Raw genomic sequence first — 24188 nt, 5'->3', positions numbered from 1 at the left:
TGTGGGTGGATACTTCCCCGTCCCACTAGAGTGGGCTTGGTCTTGGACTTGCTTCGGTCAGTGGAACGGGAGCAGAAATGATGTCCTGCATGGCCAACTGGAAGTTTTCCGAGCCACTGTGATACTTTGGCCATTTTTCTCTTTTCCTTCTGCTTGAGAATAGCCTGTCCCCTGTAGGGTTAGGGGCAACTCGCTAAGTTTGGGAACCTGACTGGTGACATCAGGGGGCAGCTGCAGCCGGCCTCCCCTTCGCGTGTGTGTGAGTGAGGAAGAAACTTTGGTTGTCAAAAACCAAGGATTTGCATTTGCAAACCGGGATTTGCATTTGCAGCTGCGGTGTGACGCAGTGAAAACGGACGGACACTGTTCCTTACTGTTCCTCAGCCTACACCTGGCTGTGTACCTGGTGGCGTCACAGACCCAACTTGCACAGCTTCATTTTGTAGTTGTTCTTGCTGTTTTTCCCTCCTGGAAATGGGGTTCAGTTAGAATTCTACCTAGAATCCTGTTCCAGGTGGGTTGGTGTTTATGGATTCCTGGCTGGGGAGGGAGCCAGGAATTAGACAATAGTGTGTTTCTGCTGCAGTTTTGTTTGCCTTTAACCTTCACCTCATCCCACTTTGCAAAATGAGGAAAAACATTCTTATTTTTCCTTGAGATTCAAGAAACTATGAAATGGGCCAGGATAAGCCCTAGTTTCCACTGGAAAATGGGAGGGTTACATGATGAGCTTAGAGTGTCTTTCAGTGGATGCTTATGTACTTTTGATTACATCGCATCAAACGCGTGGCCTTGCCTCCAGAAACTGTGACATCCTCCACACCGGAAGTTCCAGGCTGACATAACAAAACAAAACCCAGCCACCTATCATGGAATAATCATTCCAGACATGGGCACATGGCTATGCTGAGGAGTCAGTTTTGCCCCATCAAGGCTCTGTCTGTTGCAAATTGTGGCCCTCCAACATTGTCTACTAAAAAGCCCTCTTTTGCCTTTTTTTTTGGCTTACTGTGAGAGGAAGTGAGGTCTTGTCGTCAAGCATGTATTAACCATGGACCAGCCAGAGTGATAGACACTGAGGGTATCAGGATTTTGTCAGGATTAAAAAACTCATAACTATCTAGACAAATTCAAAATGCCTACCATATTGATTTTTAAAAATTAAAAAAAATTTTTAACTTGAAGTATAGTCAGTTTACAATGTTGTGTCAATTTCTGGTGTACAGCATCATGTTTCAGTCATACGCGTACATACGTATATTCCTTTTCATATTCTTTTTCATTATAGGCTATTACAAGGTACTGAATATAGTCCCCTGTGCTGTACAGTATAAACTTGTTGTTTACCTATTTTATGTGTAGTAGTTTGTATCTGCAAATCCCAAACTTCCAATTGATCCCTTCCCACCCTCTTTCCCTCCCTGGTAACCATAGGTTTGTTTTCTATGTGTGTGAGTCTGTTTCTGTTTTGTACATAAGTTCATCTGTGGCATTATTTTTAGATTCCATACATAAATGATATCATATGGTATTTTTCTTTCTCTGTCTGACTTCCTTCAGTTATAGTATGATGATCTCCAGGTCCAGACATGTTGCTGCAAATGGCACTATTTTATTCTTTTTGTAAGGCTGGGTAGTCCTATTGACTCTTACACTCTGCTTCTAAGGAGGACTCTTTTCTTCCTGTCTCGGTCAGTGAGCACTTAGACTGATGGATCTTGTAGCCCAGGGTCCACAAGGGCTTCTCCCAGTCACACATCAGCTGTGGTCAGCAAGTGTTTGCTCCAGTCTAACCAGCCCAACGTGCTGCTGTTTACTGTTGAAAACAACGCAGCTGGGGGACAAGCAGGCACAGATGAGGGGGTCAGCAGCCCCTAGACCATCTGACGGGCCCCAAAGCTTAACAGGGACCCTCTGGTTTGAGAACCACTGTCCTAGAAGATGCAGATGGCATGGCTCTCGCTAGAATGGACATTCACCTGAAGAGCAGGGAAACTCTTCTAACTAATTCTCTCACTCGGCCTCTTTCATTCCAGCCCCTTCCTGCTCACATCCTGTTGTGACGGATCAGTGAAAGCGTTTACGAACACACCTTTCTGTGCTTGTGTTGTCAGTGGACCCCATGCTCCTAAGCCTTTGTGTTTTAACAGAGGTCAAGTTGAGAAGATCCCTGGTGCCCTTGTGAAATTAGATGCTTCTAATGTGTTTTGAGAATTCTGAACGTTACAAGAGTGTTTGCTCCGTTCTCCCTGTGATGTTCCCGGATATCGAGAGTGCGGACACCTCCTCTGCCTCTGCTCTGCTCATTTCCATCTTCTCCCTCCCCCTCCTCCTCCCCTTCCCTGTATTCCCAGGGGTAGGGTGTCATCATCTGCTTTACCCAGCCGATACAGGCACGCGTAGGATCTCTGGTGGACCCGAGAGCTTGCACACGACACAGGCGAAGTCAAGCTGCTTTCCTCACTGAGGTGAGGCTGCCGCAACTCATTCATTTGAAAGAGACATTACGCAGGAAAGCGCTCAGCCACCGGCTGGGAGGGGGGCCCTGCCCCGGTCTCCACCAGAGCATCCCAGCCACAGCCGGTGGTTCATCAATCCTCTTTCCTCCTCCCTCTCCCTCACCACCTGAGGTCTCAAACAGTCTTCCCCTCCGGTGGCAAGGCGGTAGATCACGGTTAAAATCGTTACATAATTTCACTGGCCTCTTCCCAGGGCCAGAGGTGGGGTCCGCTGACACTTGGGGCTTGAAGGGAAAACTAATTTTCTTTTGCTGTCAAGTATGCAAAACAGTGAGCAGTCTGATTCACTGCCTTGCCTCCAGAAAGTCCCTGAAGACCCAGCGTTCACTCAGCTTCCCAGGAGGACGCAGTGAGGACATGCACCAACTTCTGTGCACGGAAGGCTCTTCCCGGGAAGATTTTCAAAATCCGGGTTTCTGGTCCTCACCCCCAGAATCTGACTCGGTGGGCCTGGCGTGGCCCCAGGAGCGTGCATTTCACGGGGACCCTTGGGTGATTTGATTCAGGAGGCCCCCTGACTCCACGTGGAGAGACACTGTGTTTAGTGGTTAACGTAAGTTAAGATCAGACATCCGTCCACCTGTGGCTTATCAGCTTTGACCTTGGGCAGATGAATCTCTATAAACCCAGGAAAACACAGCCCCCCACCTCACAGAATTACCGCTTGTGAACTGGCACTCAGAACCAAACGACTGTTGGTTATGGCTGTTCGGATGATTTTCCCCCCCCCAGGCAGTGAGGACCCAGTGCCAGTGATCTTATATTTTCTTTCAGGGGTGAGGGAGGGAGGGAGGGACTTCTGCTTGGCCTGGGTCCAGCTCAGCATAGAGATTTTTCTTCTGGTTAATTTCCTTGTCTCTCTCTGCATCACAGCCAAGAGAGAGAGATTTTAGCTTTGGAGATTGGGAAGTAACAACATTTCCAGGCATCTTCCGTTCTGTTCTCACCACCCCGCGAACACCTTTTGATTTTGATCTTTTGTGGTCCAGCTGCTTCCCAGCAGCGGGTAACCTGCTGTGGGCGTGGTTACAGTGAAGGCTTCTTGGAAACTATTCGCATCAGCTGTGGACTAGGCAGGTGCAGGGCAAGTGTTCCAACAGGAAGAGGCCCGGCTGATGGAGAAGTTCACACCAGCTCCGTCCTAGAGAAACGCACAAACGGGTCTGCGTGCCGGTGGTCCAGCTTCCCCACCTCCTCCCTCCTGTCTCATTCTTCAGCGCTGCTCCCTGCTACCCTTCTGCTGCAGCTGATTCTGACCACAGACTGCTGACCAAAATTGCTAAGCAAATGGGCTTTGCTGGTCAGCTGTCACCAAGAAAGATGGAGCTGAGAGCATGTTTTGTGTTTTTCTTTTAATGTAGAAAAATTCTCATACACTCACATGCTCACCCCCTCCCCCCAACCTCGCACATGCACGCATGCACACACGCAGCCCAGGTATTGTGTGCACAGACTTGACACGCGTCTGCCTGATACCAGTCTGCCTTTCTCTTTCTCTGGGTTTGGGAGTGGATGGAGGCAGGCGGTGTTCTGAATCTCTGGTGGAGATCAGATGGCTCAGTAAACTGGGTCAGCTGCTCAGTTTGATGTGTTAAATGACTAAAGGGTCGCAGGTTCTTCCAGAGAGGCAAAGTGGTCTGGGGTTTGGGTGCTTGTCGTCAAAGAGGAAATTTCACAGTCTTGCCGTTCGCTTTCTCCACTCCGCCTGCCAATCTGGGTTCCCCGCCCTAAACCCAGTGCCAATCACATGTCACTCTTCCAGGGGGTCGCTGTCAGCCTGGGCAACCTGAATTTTTGACAATGTAATTACGGCCCTTGCTTCCACAGTGGGAGTCTGAGCAGGACGGTGGAGCTTTTATTGATTGTTCAGAAGGGAAATTTATCAATGTCTCTCACTTTATTTCCAGTTCCTCCCTGAGAAATTTGGCTGACAGTTTCTTAGGAGAAAAAAGCCGTCTTCTGGCCTTGAGTGGACTTCGGTCTTTGTCCTTTTCAAGAAATTACAAGATCAGGCATTAAATATAGATGGCAGTTTCTGGGAAAAGCGAGAACGTGGGAGCACGGTAGAGGAAAACACGAGTGTAATCCTAGGAACAGCAGAATCTGGTAGGAATAAATAGGGAAAAAATAGTCCAAACAAGCGAGGTTAGATATAGTTTGCTTCCCTTCTCAAAATACCAAGTAGCTATATTTATTTTTCATTTAAAAAATTTATTTTTTATCGAAGTGTAGTCAATTTACAATGTTAGTTTCAGGTGTACAGCAAAGTTTCAGTTATACATATACATATGTGTATATATTTTCTTTTCAGGTTCTTTTTCATTATAGGTTATTACAAGATATGGAATACAGTTTCCTGTGCTGTACAATAGGTCCCCGTTGTTTGTTTTATATATAACAGCGTGTCTGTTAATCCCGAACTGCACACATCTGTATTTAAACTCCATGGTTTCTGTAAGAGCTCTTATTGTCATTGCCAAAGGGTATCAGCTTGTCTGGAAGCCCGGTATTGCGGGCATGGACTTGACACACATGCATTGGCCAGGGGTTTTCGTACTGGGCTCTACAAAATCTGCATATTTCCTGGGGGAACTTCAGCAGCTCCACGAATAATGAAGTATTTGGGAATCATGCAGTAAAAGATTAAATTCCCCAAGTAATTGATTCATTGCTTTGATCTCTAGGCTATATTGGTGTTAAAGTAATAGCACATTGGAAGAAAGAGTTGTATTGCTGAAATCGTGATGGAAAATGATTCTTGTAGCTCATCCTTCTAACTGTGGTGTGTGGTTCCTTTGAGGCATTCAGGGTCTCTCTTTGTGTGATTCCTTATTTCCCCAAGACTGATGGAGTTGGAGAGATTTCCAGCAGTCTGTTCTTTGATGAAGGCTGACTCTCCAGAGCCCATTTTCATCTTATATAACAGTCCCCCTGTACCCAACTATGTATTTTCAGATCTCTGCTCTTTTGTCATCTGATCAAACATTTCCAGTCCTGTCTCTTCTGCATCCCTGACTCCTTTCGCCCCTGTTCCTTACATTTTCTTCTGGACCATGACTCTTCCCTTTCCTCTGTCTCTCATTCCTTTGGGCTGGAATAGAAACCATAGTGGTTTCCATGGCATGGCTTTCAACATGTCTCTTTATTACTTTTAAACTGTTTGGTTTTAAGGAACAGAAACCCAGTGCAAGCATACAAAGGATGGATGGGAGGGTGCCCACCTTCAATCCACCCTCAGTCTCTCCCCTCTGGGTCTCTGCCTGTGTTGGCTTCATTTGCTCCTTACAGGCTCCGTCTGTGTGGCCACTGCCTTTCCTGGGTTCACGTGGGCTTCGGTTTCCATCACCAAGGGAAGAGCTCTGTGTCCTATGGCGACTTCCAAGAATCACCAGGGAAGACCTCACAGAGGTGGGCTTGACTTACCTACCAAGCTTAGAACTCTACACACTGTCCAAGGGGTAGGGCATTGTGATCGCTCTGGATCAAGTCACTTTCCCAACTGTCAATGTCAGGGAGACAAGGCCAAGTGAGAAGACACAGCTCTGCCTTGACCAGGGCGGCCAGGGAGGTGGTGTGGTGCGTGTGTGTATGTTTGTGTCCTTGCGTGAATGCGTGTTTTGGGGAGCTGTTCTCCAAAAGAAAGGAGGGTGGCCAGCCTCAGAATGGAGTGTTGATGGGCAGACAAAAACATAGGTGTCCTCTCAGCAACTTAAACAAAAATCTTAAGCTTTTAACTCTAGTTTGATCTCTGAGATCTCGAGGTGACTGAAACCCATAGGCAGAGAGAGATATATACATAGTCCACTATTCATTGTTGCACAAACTCAGAGTGTAAAGTTGAAATCGCATGACATTTATGTGTATTCAGGCTGAATAAAGCAGGAATGTGAGATGAGGCAAACCAAAGTGCCCAGAAATTTCCTAGCACAGAGCTTAGAACCTAGAAAGTTCCCTTCAAACAGGCAAACATATGTATAACGGAGGAAGAAGGAAGAGAAAAATGAAAACCCCTTTGTCACTTTCTGTAATCTTAAATTCAGACATGCTTCAGTCCTGGGGTTCTGGTCAGCTGGTCTGTCATGGCAGATCATAATTTCACAGTCAAGTTAGCGCCGGTGAGCATGGTTCTAGTGTACTTGGAACTCTCAGCATGGAGGGTAGCCAGTGGCTGGATGACGGGTTCTCTAATCACAGCATAAGAGAATTGGTCCTTAATTCTGTGTCTCCCAGAATATAACCAGCACCATTATTGCCTAATAATGCTTCCGAAAAGTCCAAAATGCAACTTTTCTAAGTGCACGGTGGCAGAAACATACCTGGTAGAAATCTCATCGGTTTGTAATTTAAATCACTTAGAATTTGTAACTGCGTGACTTGGACAGGAGTGACCTTGGAACAGTGTATAAAAAAGGGGTCCCTGGAGTTAAGAGTGTAAAACGCACTTTCAGGAACTTGTTTAAACACGTTAAAGTGAACATGCTGTTTCCGAGGTCTTTAGGATTTGGGGTGTTTGCATGTAAATGTATACTGCTAATTAGAAATGAGTTCTAGCCATTCAATAACCCAAGTACAGCAGGATCCCCACTTAGAAACACATTATAAGGTACTTTAGGTTTCTATATATACCTGAAAGTGTTGGCATTCCTCAGGTCTTTTTTGGTTACAAGTGACAGAAAACCCAATTTGAACCCAAAATAAGGGCATTTATTGCCTCATGTAACTGAAAAAACTTGAGGCGCAGCTGAGTCCAGACACTCCAATGAAGACATTAGGGCTTTGTCTCTCTGCAGCTCTGCGTTCTGCTTTCTCCCGAGTTGCCTTCATTTTCCCATCAGGCTCCCCCCCTCCCGGAGGCAGAACTCGGTCCCTGCAGCTCCAGATGAAATGATGACTCTTTTCCGATGACTCTCTGCCTCCCTGGGCGAATTCCAACATCCCTCCTGTCAAGACTTTACATCCCCCGACACTGTTTTTCCCCTTTAGCTTTTAATACTATTGAACATATTATATACAGTTTATTTGTCGTATGTATTGTGCTGATTCTAGTGTTTTCCCTAGTAGAATGCATACATCATGAGGGGAGGGGTTTTCCTGTTTTTTGTTTGTTTGTTTTCATTTACAACATCCCCACTGCCTACAGCGGTGCCTGGACTCATCTTATTCTGGTGAGATAACACACCTCTAAATTTTAGAAACCATCCTCCATCAATCTCAAACCACGTAGTTCTGGGTGGTCAGTCACACCCTTGCTCTGTCCTGGCCAATAAGAGCACCACAGCCCTGGTCACAGTGGCAGTGTCAGTGATGGGCTTGTGACCTAAGGGCCAAAGTTAATCCTAAGGCTTTCAAGAAATACATGTTGTGTGAATAACGGAATAAGAACTTAAGCAGAAGCCAGAAGAAGAGAATGAGCAGGTAGAAACAATAACTTGTCTACTTTTACAGTGCTTGACAATATGACATTTTTGCTACTTTTACTAATTTGGAATTGAAAATTAGTAAAATTTTACTGGACAGCCTTTGCTAATGTATTTCAAACCCGTTTAGTTTTGTTAGGAGGGAAAAAGAAAAATCCCAGTCAGTTACTTCACTAAGCAAAACTAAATCCACCATGGACAGAAACACAAGTCATAGAAAATTTAGCATTAAAAATACCTAATAACACTGTGACGTTTTCTAGGTTCTATTCTGCCTAGAAAGTGTTATTGAAAGAATGAGGTTGATTTTAAGAAAGGTTTTAGTTGGGGGATCTAGGACCACATGGATCTTGATCTGAACTGGCCACTCTTGCGTAAATATGTGCATGCTGGGGTCATGGCCAGCGAAGGCACCAATACTGAGTTTTAGGATGTGGCCTCTAGCGAGCAGTGATGTGTCATGTGACTAATTCTTGACTGAGCTCTGAAGGAGGTGGACAACCAGCTTGTGTTCCTTCTTTATCCCTAAGCCTACAGGAGACACTGGGGACTTTGCCCTTGATGGACGCTAAGTCTGGCATCGTCAGTTGGTCCAAGAACAGAGGAGAACAAACATCTCTACCATCAATTGGCTGTGGACCTTGGAAAGGTCAACTTCTCAGTGTGTCAGTTTCCATGTACAAGTTGGAGATGATTCTAAAACATTCCTCATGGTGCTATTAGGTGGTTTAAACGAAACAAAACCAGTAAAGCACTTAGCCCAAGGGCGGGCATTGAGTAGCTACTCATTAGTTATTGTCCTCATTTTTCTTACGATATGCCTACAGTTTTGATTTGATGAAGCTGTCTCATTGTTATCCTAAGAAGGCTGGGAGGGTGTTTATTGCTTTCCGGTAATCTGCCAGCCGGAAACCTGGTTGTCATTCTTGACACCACCTGCTCTATGGCTTCCTCCTCTTGTGTCCACCACCAGGTCTTGGTTTGAATTCTTGGATAACTCACGCGCCCTTTTACTTCTCTCCACCTCTGTGGCTGTGCCCTTAGTTCATGATGCCATCGTCTTGTGCCTGGACTATTGCTTAAGCGTTCCAGTTTGTCTTTTAGCTGCCATTCTCATCCCTCTCCAATTCACTGTTGACCCTGGGAGCCAGGGTGATCTCTTAAAAACACAGACCTGTTCATATTACGCACCTGCCAAAACTCTTCTGCGACTTCCCATTGTTCGTAGGCTGATGTCCAAAATTTCTAACGTGGTTATCGCGCCTTGTCTGATGTAGGTCCCGAGCCTGTCCACCTGGCTGCATTTTCCAGCTGCCTCCCGCACTCTTCCCCCACTGCGGTGCTTTTCAGTCTTAGTAACCCTCTTTTAGTTTGTTAAAAAGTTCATGTCATCGAGATTTTTACATTTTTTAACATCTTCAAGTCCCAGAAGGAATTCAGCTTTGCTAAGGAAATGGAAGGCTGCCTACACAGGAGAGTGAGATTTTTTCTCTTCAAAGAGAATTCTCCCATAGGTATCATCAAAGCAGTAGGATTAACAGCATTGCTTTCAGCCTGGTCCTGAAGAAGGAGTATCGTTGAATTGAGCATTATATTCAGTATTTGTGAAAATTGGATTCTACCTAGATGCCGGGACTTTGTATTTCAAAGCTGCTTCTCATTCTTCCCTCTCATTTAACTCTCACAGCAGCTCTGTGGCGTTGCAACGACTGGGGTTGTTTCTTTCATCTCAGAGATGGTGGGACAGGGACCCGGGAGGGAAGGTGGCTGACGCTCATCCATCCTCTTCGTGGGATGGATGTTTTGAGTACTGTTTTGAGTACACATAGCTGGTGTTTCCCTGCAGCAGAAAGACAAGCAGAAGGTACTCCTTCCAGGTTTCTGGAACATTCTTCTCAATTTCTTTTTTTCAGGTTATTTTGGAATTCTAAGTGGGTCTTTGTTCCTTTCGGCTCCCTTTGTAACGTTCTTCAAAGAGGCACAAAGAGCCTGCGTCTTCCCCGGTTGGTTATTCACCTTCAGCCTCTTTATGGCATTTTCTAGTCCCTGAGATGGCAGATCTACAAGTATCTTCTTTTATGGCTCCTGCCTTTAATTTTTGGAAAACTCTTTCCTGTACAAGACTATGCGAAAATGTACCTATCTGTTTCCTGCTACTTTATTTATTTATTTTTTTTCATATTAGTATCTTTAATCCAGGGTCAGCAAATGATGGTCCATGAGCCAAATCTGGCCCATTGCCTATTTCTGCAAACAGTTTTATTGAAGTACAGCCATGCTCATGCACACGTTTAAGTGTCATCTGGGCCAGCTTCATGCCACCATGACAGCTGAGTAGTTAACAGAGACCACATGGTCTGTGGACCAAAATCTATTCGCTGATTGGCCCTTGACAGAAAATGGGTGCCAACCCCTTCTTTGGTCCATCTAGAATTTATTTTGCTATAGTGTATAAGTCAGTCATCTAATTGTTTTTTCAAATGGCTGGTCAATTTTCTCAACACTATTTATTCAACAATGCATTGTGGTAAGATGAAAAAATGGTCCTCACATATGTTCACATCCTAATTCCTGGAACCCATGAAGTTTACCTCAATTGGCAAAAGAGACTTTGCAGATGTGGTTAAGTTAGCGATTTAAAAAATGGGAGATTATCCTGGATAATTTGGATAGGCTCTATGTAACCACATTGGTCCTTATCAGAGGGATCCAGGAAGAGTCAGAGGAGGAGATGCAATGATGGAAGCAGAGAGAAGTTTGTTTTCTATGAGTCTGTTTCTATTTTTCAAATAAGTTCATCCCTTGATTCTTTTCAGTCACTTTCTAATCACCATAGCAACAGCAAAACTCAGATTGGTTAAAAACAGAAGTTGACCATTCTTTTATATCTCTAGAGAAGGCCTTCAGTCAGAATAGGGCTCATTGTCCTATCCAGATAACCTTGGTTAGCCTTGGTCTAAACCTTTGGGCCAAAAGAATGGCAAAGTTCTTAGCACTGGGAACAGATGTGGCACCTGGTTCTGTCATCACAGAGCAGAAATGTTTGCTGACCAGCTGTGGATGCAGCCAACTGATCTGTGCATTTAGACGATGGCTTGGTCAGTAGTGCTGGAGATTAACCAAGCTCATGTGGGATTTTCTGCCAGGATTTGTCTTCATCCAAGGGAGAAATCCCAGCGAGGTTCTCAAGGGTAGAGGGAAATGGTATGTGAAAATTACCCCCATTCCCTCACTTTGGTCTACCAGAGAATCTTGTGTTAATGCTAATGTCACAGTCTTCTCTTCGGAAGTACAGTAAATTGGATCACCTCCAATTCACCAATGGTTTGGATTCAAAGAGTTCCCTTCTGAGTTGTCTGTTTGCAACTTGGAATACATTTGTTTTAAAGGGATGCTGATAAACCTTGTGGTTACGGGCCTTGGTCTGTGTATTAGAAGAACGAAGTGGGCTCTACTCTCTTTTCTTACTGAGTTCTAGTGACAGAGGGGGCTAAGTCCCTCTGCTCTGAGAGTGGCTTCTGTGGCCCTGAGGTGCCACAGTGGCCTGGCACAGGGTGGGTTCTGGGAGGAGAGAGGCCCAGCTTAGGTGACAGGTGGAGTAGTCATCAGGGATCAGCGTTTCTCTACGTCCTCTGGGTCCTTACACTTCCAACTGTTGTCAGGGGAAGAGTATGATCCAAGAGTCTGGGCCAGGTGCCGGTGGGAGGAAGGGGAAATAAGAAACAGTAGAAAGGCAGGGCTTCCTCTCCAGCCCTTTGCTCTCCGTGCTCACGGCCTGCTACCAAGGCACCCTGCCTTCTATTGGCAGCCGGATGAAATGAACAGTAGGAAACAGGGCTCAAGTCCAGGAAATGATGGGCAGGTGCTCAAAGCTTAAAAATTACAAAAAAAAAAAAAAAAAAGAGCAAGGAGATGGGGAAGGAATGAGTCTTCAAGCAGTTGGACGAAGACTTTCTCTCCACTGCATTTTAAAAAAATTATGGGTCATTATTATCTTCATTTTTTGGTTTTCTTCCTTCTTCTCTTCTTATGTTCCTCCTCATCTACCTCATCTTTGAAGGACGATGTTCCCATGGGCTTGGTCTTAAGTATTCTTCATTTATAATATATACTTTCTCTCAAGTAACCCCACTCATTTCCAGGGTTAACCTCTAATTAGATATTTCTTTATATATCAAGCCTCAGACCTCTCTTCTGAGCGCCAGATTCAACCTTGGATATTCTCTTAAACATCTAAAATGTAAGCTGTCTGAAATGGTCATCTAAAACTGAATGCCACTAGAATACAGACTTCATGAAGGCAGGGATTTGGGGCTATTTTTTCTCACTATTGCATTCCCAGTACCCAGAACAGCACATGCATTTAGCACATGGAAAGGGCTCAATAAATATCTATTGAATGAATTTTTATCTTCTTCCGCAAGTGTCCCTGTGCTTGACAGATGTTCATTGACAAAAAAGATAAGATAGCACTTACTGTTTTGCTACAGATAATGGTGAAGCTGCATGCAGAAATATGAGGAAATAATTTGCATATATTTGAGAAAGCTATTTCTAGTTCTTTTGTGAGTTTTGCTATTTTTTCTTTCCTGATTTGAACATTAGTCTAAGGAAATGATTTTTCCCTCCCTCTCCCTCCCTTCCTCCACTCCCATCCCCTCCCCCTTTACTGATTTGGAAAGGTCTTGGCAGTGATTCATTTGGAAGAAATTGAAAGACTGAAGTCCTACAAAACATAGGACAATTAGTGATTTTAAAGCGTGTTAACCTGCAAAGATGATTTTCTTTCTCTCCATGCTTGTCTGGAAGAGGGCTCTCTGGGCCTGTGAAATTATGGATGGATGGCTCTGAAACACTTGAACAATAATTTGTAAGAAATACAATTCTGAGTAGAAGCTATCAGTGGGAGGAAATGAATAGTTTGTTGGTTAGCAGGTCAATGTTGAAAGCCCGAAGAGATTCAACGTGTATTAAATTATAAATTAAGAGCCTAACCCTTTTTTCTGGAAGCATATGCATAAACTATGGAACTTTCTAGACTGTGTTTTTTTTAAATGTTTTTTGATTCGTGGTGCAGGGAGGAAGGGAGCTGCCCAACCTGAGTTTCTTACATGTTCTGTGAAGTGAAATGACTCACATTTGAAACGTACAGTGCTGTCTTCAGCAGAGAAGTCAGGCAGTCCACCTTGTATGGCATTTAAATAATATTTATAATGTAAAGAATATAATGTTTTGAGTATCAAAGCTAATAGGGTAGGGGTTGGGGGTATAGCTTAGTGGTAGAATGCATGCTTGGTGTGCACAAGGTCCTGGATTCAATCTCCAGTGCCTCCCCTAAGGAGGAAAATTAAAAAAATTTTTTTAATTAAAAAATTAAAAAAAGAAAAAACTATAAGAGAGCTAATTTGATACAGTTAATATACAGTAATTTCCAGAGGCTAGGAATTCCATTATGTGTCCAATTCTCTGGTTCTGGATTCAGAAGACCTGGTTTCAGAATTTGGTGCTGACATCTCATTACTGTATGTTTTTGTCCTTGAAGCATTATTTCAGCCTCCTGATCTGTACGATCTGTTACATGGAAAACAAGAGAAAACTCAGAAAACCAACAGTTCTTAAGTTCAGAATAACACTGCTCAGCACAAGTTGGGTTTATTCTAAGTTCTCAATTATGTTTGTGGGGTTTTTTTTTTAATTGAAGTAACTGCTTTCCAGAGGCTCTGTCAACATTTGAAAGGACTTGAGTTTATGTTGAGTTGAAAATTCACTTCAAAGCTTCTCTGTGATTTTCCCCCATTCATTCTGATTGACTACGATGGATAAGAATGATCAGTTGAGAAATATCTTTGCTGTCCCTACTCTTGGTTCTGCCATGTGTTGCTGCCTGTTGATGGGTGCACAGTAGGTACTTTTGCTTGTTGATTGGGTATGTGACCCACCAATCACAGCATTTAATAGCATTTTGTCTTTGACAAACACTTTCCCGCATGGTAGAGATTTTTCTGCGTAGACATTCAAGAGCAGATCAGAGACATTCACATGTACATATGCATATACATCTGACTAGACTTGATTTCATTTATTGTTCCCAAAGGTTAAAGCATCCAAACAGGAATAAAATTAAAATGATTTTCTTTGGGGATGATTTATGTCTTAATTTTCACCTGCTCTATAATTAGAAATTTTGAACTCTGTAAATTTTTTTCAAGACGAAATTATTGCCTGAGTAAACTTCGGAAATTACATCATTAACCCAGAGACCTTTTCTAAGCCTAGAACAACGTTATTGGCACAAGTGCCCACCCTGCTCTCTGCCCATAGACAAATAAATAAAGAGGGAAGTTTAAAATAATTTGAAAATGATTTATTGTTGGCCACCTCTGTAGTTAGAGATTCAAGTATTATTACTTTAGTGCAAAAAGGGAGGACAGGAAGTTGCTGTGGGCTAAAGGTAAATTATGATCTATTGTGAAGGAGGAAGGAAATGTGGGGAGGAAAGAAGAAGGAGTGGGGTTGCTTCAGATAATGGCGTGGAAAACTCTTCACCTTGACCCTTGCTGGGAAGGACCAGAGTAAACTACAAGCCTGACTACCTTCTCGAATTGATGCTGGTTAAGGAGCAGTGTTCAGATTTGGGGAGGGTCAGGTGGATGCAACCTAGAAACCAAGATATCCAGAGTCGCAAGCTCCCCCTTCTTCAGCTTCGCTTAGCAGTCCTGTCCTGGACACGCCCTGTACTAGAATATAAAGAGATCATTTGATACACTGAGACCTAGCACACCCATTCTGAGGGTGATTTTGAACTCTGCTATCACTGTTTGTACCGTGAATGAAAGTCTTCAGTTTAGAAATTCATTGGGAACTTCCATCTTGGAGAGGCTGCTAGCCGTTGGTTTTAATTTGGAATAAGAAAGAGGTGGTATGTTTCATCCTCAACAGCGTGATGCAGGGAAGGAAGAGAGAAGACGAGACTGTATTGAGGGTCTGTCACGTGGCCAGGTCCATGCTAGCTGTTTCAGTGATCTTATCTCATTGAATCCTCCAAAACCCCCATGGGGGAAGGTTCTGCTGCTTCCGCTTTGTAACCGAGGGAACGGAAACCCACCTCTGAGTGTATTACCCAAAGGAACAGAGTCAGAATATGGCAAGTCTGTGATTCAGTTGTAGAGTCAGTCTGGCTCCAATTCCTGTGTTTTTTACCCCATACCCATCTCTATCCTGGATGACTTTTATTGCCACCATGTGAGAGACAGGAAAACTAATATCCAAAAAAAATGAAGGCATTGATGCCCATCGCACCCCATTGCTCTCCTGGATTCTTCTTTCATAGGATTCCTTGGCTGAATAACATCACATTCATAGTAACTTTTAACATGTCTAAAGGCAAGTTTCCCCCGGACTTGCTTTAGGTTCGCTCCCAGAGGTAGTGGTCACCCATCTTCGAGCAGCTGCCCATGCCCAGGACACAGTGCTGGCCCTGGAAGACGTGGTGGACTGGCACCCTGGGGAGGAGGTCGTCATCCTCAGCGGGGCGGGTGCCCAAGGCGCCAAGCCCACAGAAGAGACTGTCATCGTGGACACAGTGCACCATGCAGACCTCCATCTGAGGTCACCCTTGAGGTACTGCATGTCCGCGTGGCTCCGTTTGGACAGAAGGAGATGAGGTCTTAACTGTGCTGGAGTCCGGACATGTGTTTATCTTTCAATAATTTTTTTTAACATTAAATAATGCTAGACATTCTGACAAGAAAATTACACAGCATGAAACATTTTGAAGATTTAGACTTTTTTTTAGGTAGTGAAATGCTAAGTTTATTTATTTATTGAAGTTTAGTCAATTTATAAGGCTGTGTTAGTTTCTGATGTACAGCATGGTAATTCGATTATACACACACACACACACACACATATTCCTTTTCATATTCTTTTTCATTGTCAATTATTACAAGATATTGAATATAGTTCCCTGTGCTATATGGTGGGACCTTAGACATTTTTTTGGTGGAGGGGAGGGAGATAATTAAGCTTATTTATTTATTTATTTTAATGGAGGTACTGGGGATTGAACCCAGGACCTTGCTCATGCTAAGCACACACTCTACCAACACACTCTACCACTGAGCTATACCCTCCCCAGCAGACGTCTTAAATAACTTTCTCTTGTAAGGCTCTAGAACTTTCACTTTGTAGTAAGTGGTCAGAGCAATAGTCAGCCTAGTTCCTAATTTTCATATGCTTGTGCCTGTAGTTCACTCTTCTGTGTCCGAGTTTCTAAAGAAATAGAGACCCAGATGGAGAATTTGGCTAATTTAGTGGTTTATTATTCCTAATAAGGTTTGGAGTGATATCTTCAGATGTGCCTTTTTTCTTTTTTTTTCCCCCCCAGATATTCCCACAATGCCACAGAGAACTGGGTGGCTGGAGAGCGCCGTGTTTTAAAGGTCATGGTGGTGCTACTCAGCAGAAGTGTCACCATCCAGGGAAACCTCACGGACGAGAGGGTGAAGCTCCTTGCTTCCTGCCCGGGGGCCGAGGCTTCAGAAGGTAGAGAGAAATATCCCACTGGGAAGTCCAGTGGGTGAGAAAGAATGTCTTCAGTGTCAAATGATCTGTGGTATGGTTGGCTTCTTCCAGAATGGAATAAACCCTGTACCCTTTGCATGTCCATACTGTTTTGTAGTTTTCAGAATGAATGCTCTAGATAGATCATTTCATCTGCTGCCCTCAACCACCTTGTGAAAGAGATAGACCACAGTATCTGCTTGAGAAATTAATCATTTCTTGGGGAGGGGAAAAAAAACCAAACTCCTGTTAAATGATTAAATCTAGGGAGTCGAATTAAATTTCCAGGTTAGAAGTGATAAAGAAGTCTTCACGCAGATTCCGGACCTCTTCTAAAATTCTCAGGAAAGCTGGTTAATGCCAGGGTCAGGGACACGGGCAGCCCATTGTACGGATGGGCTGGTAGGGCTCCCCTCCCCCCTCCATCCCCACTTTCGGAGTTTGTTTCTGTGTGAACTACCACATACTTTAAGTAAGTGGTTGAAAAAGTCAATTTATCTTCTGGAGGAATAACAGGCACTGAATCACACTGATGTGCCTATTAAACATCTATTTCAGGGATGGTTAGTTTAGTAGGTTATGTTTTAGTTTCTCAGGCTGTAGATTATGAGGCTTTCACATGTTGTGAAGACATCGTTTGTCAACTTTGGGCCAGGGTGGTTTGGGTGTCAAGGATGACTCCCAGGCACGAGCTCTGGATGGATGAGGAGGCTGTTTACTGAGATGGGAAGAGGAGCAGGTTTAGGGGTGGGAGGGTGGAGAGCATGAATTTAATTTTGTACACGTCGAGACTGGGGTGCCAGGCCAGCATGTGAGGAGGGTTGTCTGGTGGTCATGGCTGGAGTTAGAGGTTTGAGTCATGGCTACACACAGATGCATGTGGCTGTAATGTGGGGATGTGGTTGGGTTAAGAAGGACCTAGACCCCATCCCCCAGCCGCTAGCCATCTAGCTCATGAAAGTGTCATTCTGAAAAATGTTTGGATCCAGTGGATTAGAATCCAGTGACTGCCAACTTTAACAACTTGCTGAATTGGGATCTACAGTCTATTCAGACTCTCTTGGTAATTCTCATATGTGTATTCTCAGATCATATTGTACAGAACATTGCATTTGATCATGCTGCAAGAGAGACCAAGCTTCTAGGTTTGGGCCATTATAAATCTGTTGACTCCTAATGGAAGAAAAAAAAAAAACCCTGATTTCACCACAACTCTTAAACATTGCTAAAAAATTCTAAAAATAAAACAAAATTCATGTCACTCACCTCCTCGTGTGGGGCTGAAGTGTGGGAACAAGGTAGCCAAATACAGTAAGAAGCCTGGACACCGGAAAATACTGCAGATCACTGACACACATAATCAAAATTGTGGTAATGTGTACAAATGTCAAACACCTCTTCATTTGCCTCCTATATATTCATTCTCCGGGTGTTGGAAAGTGACTGTTGAATGGTCCACCATTATGTATGACTAGTACTTCTTTGGTTTATTAACCTGGATAATAAAGACTTAATTCAGGAGACAGTTTCTTCTCCACGCTGAGGTCAGTTCCCACCACCAAACGCCACGCGTCCGCAGAAAGCGTCTCAGATCCTGGGGTCACAGTGCTTTGTCGCAGTGGTAGTTGTGTGCGGTACGTTTACGCGGTTTGGCACCCTCACTAGGGGCTCCTCTGGGAAGGAGGCCTTGGTGTGGGGGGCCTGATCACCACTGAGGAAATGACAAAGTCCCCAAACCATAAAGCAGCAGAATGATGGGAAAGCCCCGTCAGACAGTCTCAGACTGAGAAGAACTGTGATTACATTTAACGCTCACCTCTCTTCCTACAATTATCTGCTATGAGAAGGTCATTTTATTGTACGCTCCCTCCGGGGGATCTTTTGGATTGAAATAAGCATCTATTTAGGTTGGGTTTGTGGGTTAGAGTCAGCCTCTTTGTGACAGTAATTAAGGTGATTGATTTGGGGCTTTTGGAAATAATAGAGCGAAGGCAGCATCATGTCCTAGTTATCGGATGTTTTAATTAATAATCCAAAGAGGAGAATCAAACTAAAAGGGAAGTACGCTTATTAAATGAAATACACAGTAATGGTTTGCCCTTTGTGCCGGCAGTGCCTTTCACACTGGGTGATTTATCTAGAAGCACGTTGTACCTACTTCTGCTCCTCCTGATTTTCATTCTGTGTTTCAGGTAACTTGCAGGACTGTTTGTATTCCAAGAGTGAGAAGGTGCTGGGATCCAGAGATCTGGGGGCCAGAGTCATCATTCAGTCCTTCCCCGAGGAGCCCAGCCGGGTCCAGTTACAGGGAGTGCAGTTCCGGGACTTGGGGCAAGCCTTCCGCAAGCACGGGAGCTCACTGACTCTGGTGGGAGCTCTGAGAGGTAAGGAGGTCCAGGCCTGTGACCCCTCATTTTCCTTTCTTCTTCCACATTCAAGGTTCTCCATGCAGAGGGTCATGGTGGGTGGTACACGGGGTCAGAGGTGGTTCAGAGCTGGATCATTATACCCCTGATATCTGTGGTTCTCAAACTTCTACGTGCCTGAAACTTCCCTCGGGGAGCTTCTTAAAATTCAGGGTTAGAGACCCTGCCGAGACAAATTCTGATCTAGAGTGGGCCTCGGGGCCTGAACTTTTATCAAACAAACCTTATGGTTTTGGAGCAAGTAGTCCGGGGAGTGCACTTTGAGAAACGTCACTGTAGGTGCAACCGATGTGGCGGGAACTACAACAAATCCGTGTTTTGCATCCTGCCGCTACCATTGAATAGCTTTGTGACCACAGGCAAATTGACACTGACAGTATAAATCCTCAGGGGGTGGAAGTCCAGGCACAGCGGAGAGCGTTTTCCTCATGAAGTTGTCCAAATGCAGAAGTAGGTAGAAAAGATGAGAATCAGGAAAGGAGCGTATGACCAGATGTGCTATTAAAGGCTCTGAAACCAAAGTCAGAGGAACATGGGCCCATCTGGGGGGAGACTCCAGCTCCAGAATCTGACCTACAGAGATCAGAGAATTGGGGTGTGGGCGCTGAGTGAGGAGGACAGTGGCTGCATCTCTGTTATCCTCCCCAGCCCTCAGCACCTCTGACACCGACACATTCAAGCTGCCTTCCTTGAAAGGGGTGGTGCTAGGGAGTTAATGCCTCACGAAACGCGTCAGGGTGTATCTGAAGGTTCAGGTGGGCTTTGAGAGGTGCTGGGATTTCGACAGGTAATGAGAATAAACCCTGCGGTCACTGAAGGCAGGGTCCTGGCTAGTCGGCTGCAGCATTTTTTTTTCCTCTCATTTCAAATCATCTGCATGTCAAGAATGTCTCTTTACCCGAATTTTCCAGATCTCATCCACCTTATTTTATTTTTTACATTAATTTAGGGGGATGGTTCCTAACACGCCTCTTTCCCTAGTATGTTAGGATGATCAGTATCTTTGTGCCTTTCTCTCTGGCTTTTTGGTCTCCTGGTGCTCATAGTGCTGAGCAATGTTTGGTGTGGGGTCAGCTCCAGGAGAAGTGAGCGTAAAACAATTACGTATGTGTTATCTGTTGAACATAATCACGGCTCTCCCCACCTGGTTCAAAAATTCACTTAATCTGCCTCCCGCCCAACCTCTGCTTCGAGTAGCTGCACTATTATTTATTAATGTATGTTAGGTTTTATTTGAAAAAGGGTTCAGGGCTTAACAAAAGTTTGAAATCCACTGAAATCACACATTATCCCCTGTAGATCTCTGTTAAAATGCAAATGTGTTTCCTGGGAGGGGGCAACACATTAACCCAGAGGTTAGAAACTTCTGGCATGCTTGCCAAAGAATCCTTTGTTGTTTCATGCCCTACAGGCCCGCGTGACCTGTGTAGCCAGCTGTCCCCAGTCCCTGGGGTTAGAGGGTGCTGGAATCTTTGCATGCACGCTGCTTTTAGAGGTTTACCAGTCCCTGAACTCCACCCACTAGAGCCCTGTAAACGCATCAGTCCGTACTGGTTGTTCAGATGGGCAGGCGTATCCTGATGGAGTGATGTCATGGTGGAGATCCGGCGTCAGTGAAAATCTGCAGCATGCAATGTTTCCTGCATAAGTGGACGTGGGTGGGTTAACTTATGGGTGAAGGATGTGAGGACATTTGTGCTAGAGGAGCTGAGATCCAGGGGAGCCAACAGTCCCTGTGTCTTTGCAGGCATTATAGTTGAGAACTTTCTGAATAGTCCCAATTTAAAAGTCAAATTATTACATAAACCGAAGTAATTTTTTCAATACTTCCAACGTTTGACATTGATATAATATCTCTCACTACCTGGAAATAATGCAAAACTGCTCTCTCAAGATTTATAATTTTATTATCCAAACACTACATTTTTATTATTTTAACATGAGTTTCCTCCATCAGACTTCAGATACACAAGTGCAGAATTTACTCAGTTTTATTTATCTTTATATCTCCAGCACAATGCACAATTCCTGAAATATACAGTTGATATTCAGTAAATATTTGTTCCTTGATTGATCCAGTCCACATAGGTTGATGGGGGGGGGGTCATAAAATAGGCCCGTGGAGCCAGTGTAATGATTTTCCTAAATGTCAGTTTCTGTTAGCTTAGTAGAGGTATTTCCCCTTCAGTTTCACAAACTACTGTATTCAAAGGTGAGAGTGTGGTCCTCAGATCAACCACTGGCTTTATTTATAATTTGAAATAAGAATCTCTGGCTATCTTGGGCCAAAGATATTATTGCCTGGCAAGGTAAAATATTCCTTTGCAGCTCAATGACTGCACTTCCTCATGCCAGGTGCAGTTTTCAAAGATCAGGGTTGGTGAGGAGGGTATAACTCAGTGGTAGAGAGCATGCCTAGCATGCATGAAGTCCTGGGTTCAATCCCAAGTAACTCCATTAAAAAATGAATACATGAACCTAATTACCTCCCCCCAAACAAAAAAAATATATATAAGAAGATAAAATTTAAGGAAAAAAAAAGATCAGGGTTGGCCCACAAGTAATGCTCTTCACATTGTTCTTAACTTCTCTCGAGCTGTTGTCCACCATATAGTGTTGAGAGTAGATACCAATGATGGTGGCCAGTGGGGAATTGTGACAGCCTTTGTGGTTTGGCCATCCTGTCTTTCTCAGATGGTTTTGTTTCTCATTTTGTGACCCTTGGATCGCACCCTGCTTATCTTTGGTATCTTTGCAGTACAGTGGCCCAAGTTGCCCATTTTCTTGATTTGATTTCTGGTGCCAACTCCTCATCCTTTTAGTTTAATGAGTGTGTGGGTGGATGTTCTCGGTTATATTCTGGCTTGCTCTGGAGGTGATCAGCAGAATCTGAGGCACCTTTGAGGTTCCTTTCTAGTTTTTACCTTTTTCTCTCCTGTTCAGGTTCCTATATGCAGGGCTGCACAGTGTGGTGTTCCTTCAGCAGAGGCCTCAGCATGTCCAGGACCTCGGGCCTGAGGGTGGACAACAATGTGTTCTACAATATTTTAGGCCACGCACTGCTGGTGGGTAAGTGAAACGAGTTTGTTTAATATTGGCATTCTGGTATAAGACACGTGGTTTTTTATAAGAAATTGTCCCAAAACTTGAATTTCCAATTTGTGCAAACTTTAGCCTCTGATCATTAGAAACAGGTCATAGTTAAAAATTCTCATTGTAAATTTAGTCATCCCTGATTGGCTAACTAATCTTCCCCAGTAGGAAACTGCTTATTGAAGACAGCATTTCAGTTCAGGTTAGTAAATATACAATGGGAGGTTTTAAAATTTATTGTCAGCAATTTTCACAATGATTCAAAGTCATGTGAATATGTCTTTGTACAGTCTCAAACCCGAATGTTGGACCAAGGGCAAAACATGCTGAATTCTGTTCTTAGCTCCTCCTCTGGCTTGCTGAAGAGGCCCATATTTCAGAATTTTCTAAATGGTCACCTATGTGCACTTTTGTTTCCTAAAGTTCATCCCCCTTGCAATGCCTAGAATTATCCCTAAAAATCTCAGATTGTGTCAATGTCACTTCTCTCCTTAAAAACTTTACGAATTTCTTACTACTCTTAGGATACAATCCAAAATCCTTAATGTGACTTAAAAGACTCCTTCAGTGATTTTGCCTTTATTAACCTTGGTACACTTGTCTTGCTCCTGTTCTCTCCCTCTACACTGTAACTACATTGACCTATTTCATTTTAATTCTTTCAAAAGGCTGTTTGTTCTCCTGCCTCAGGGCCTTTGCACAGCCCTTTCCCTCCGTTCATACCACTCACTCTCCTCCTATAAGAGTCTCTCCCCCACACTCCTAAGTCAAGTTCCTCTGTTTAAGCTCTTTTAGCATTAATTGTTACTTATTGATTTAAAATTATATATCATGTTTCTGATCATCTGATTAACATCTGTTTTACCACCAGATTTCACTTAGCACTTAGCACATTAACTAGTGCATTGGAGATATATTTGTCTAAAGAAATGAATGTATTAATGAACAAAGGGTCTTTGGTTATATCTGAACAAAAAAGCAAATCCGAGGTTTTTACTAAAAATTAGACTCTGTATTTATATTTCAATTAATTCTGTGATATAACATCAGAGGAAAAATGTGTATGTTTCACTTAGGACCGATCCGTTAAGATAAAAGCTACAAAGATTCTAATCCTGAGAGGGAAACTGTTCAGTGAGAAAATATGGCTCATATAAACTAACTCCAGCTCTAAAAGGCAAAGAGCTAGGGACGATAGAATGATCAGGTGGAGGAAAATCTTTTGGTTGGGAGAGGACAGCTGCAGAGGAGTCAAGCTAACACATGGAAGACTGACTTTGTTTATTCTTACTTTAGTTGATGTCAGGGAAAAGCTTGTTGAAACCTGGAGCAGAAATTCAGAAAGGTACCATAACGGTATTATTTTAGGAGAAAACAGTGATATGGGGTAGGCATTCACTGGGCAAGGAGGAAAACCTACGGGAGGAATTTGGCCTTTGGTGCTTGGATACTGTGAATTGGAGGCTCATGACGTCTACTGCATTGCAGGTGATGGAATTAGAATACCTGTTAATGCATCTTAGATAATGTACTCAATCTATGCTAAATGAGTTTGCAAACCCAGACTCAGGAAATGACGTGGGAAGCCCAGATGCCTGAAGACCTAGAAAAAAGGGGGTCTGTGGGGCTGCTCTGTGTTGATGCCACGTAAGAGGCTGATCTGTCTCTGTAACGTGGCCCATGCTCTTTTATTCTCTTCTATTTCAAACCTCTGGCTTAAGTGTGAGGGTCTCAGTACTGCCCAGCCTGTTCCTCCAGGACAGTCCAGATCTTCTGAGAAAAGTGAGGGGCAGGTAGATGGCTGGTGGCCAATTTGAACAGGTAGGGGTGTGGCTGGAGCTGACACAGGGGTGTGTGACTCTAGAGACAGTCAGACTCTTTCTAAGAAGTGAAGCAGTAGATCTATTTCTTTGTTATTATTATAATTTTTTTATTTAAAATGAGCTTCTGTTGCGGGGGAAAGTATAGCTCAGTGGTAGAGGGCATGCTTAGCATACACGGGGTCCTGGGCTCAATCCTTAGTACCTCCATTAAAACAAACAGGGACAGACTGGGAATTCAAAATTTGTAGATACCAACAGGCATATGCAGAATAGATAAACAAGATTATACGGTATAGCACAGGGAAAGAGATACAGGATCTTGTGGCAGCTCACAGCAAAAAAAATGTG

At 43.8% G+C, this 24188-nt stretch overlaps 1 protein-coding gene across 9 annotated transcripts in view; it reads left to right on the top strand.

Annotated features, from left to right (window-relative positions):
* The window catches only part of PKHD1 (PKHD1 ciliary IPT domain containing fibrocystin/polyductin), a 368588-nt gene that overhangs the window by 130708 nt on the left and 213692 nt on the right, over positions 1-24188 (top strand). For all 9 annotated transcript variants that reach the window (XM_064476570.1, XM_031434550.2, XM_064476573.1 and 6 more), the window contains exons 38-41: positions 15346-15556; positions 16323-16480; positions 18691-18882; positions 21868-21993. In XM_064476570.1, the coding sequence (XP_064332640.1) occupies positions 15346-15556; positions 16323-16480; positions 18691-18882; positions 21868-21993 (687 nt within the window). The remainder of the gene's footprint in view (positions 1-15345; positions 15557-16322; positions 16481-18690; positions 18883-21867; positions 21994-24188) is intronic.

Source organism: Camelus dromedarius, chromosome 19, assembly GCF_036321535.1.
Source record: "Camelus dromedarius isolate mCamDro1 chromosome 19, mCamDro1.pat, whole genome shotgun sequence".
In the NCBI taxonomy this organism is placed as follows: domain Eukaryota; kingdom Metazoa; phylum Chordata; class Mammalia; order Artiodactyla; family Camelidae; genus Camelus; species Camelus dromedarius.
This window is presented reverse-complemented; position numbering and strand designations above follow the sequence as displayed.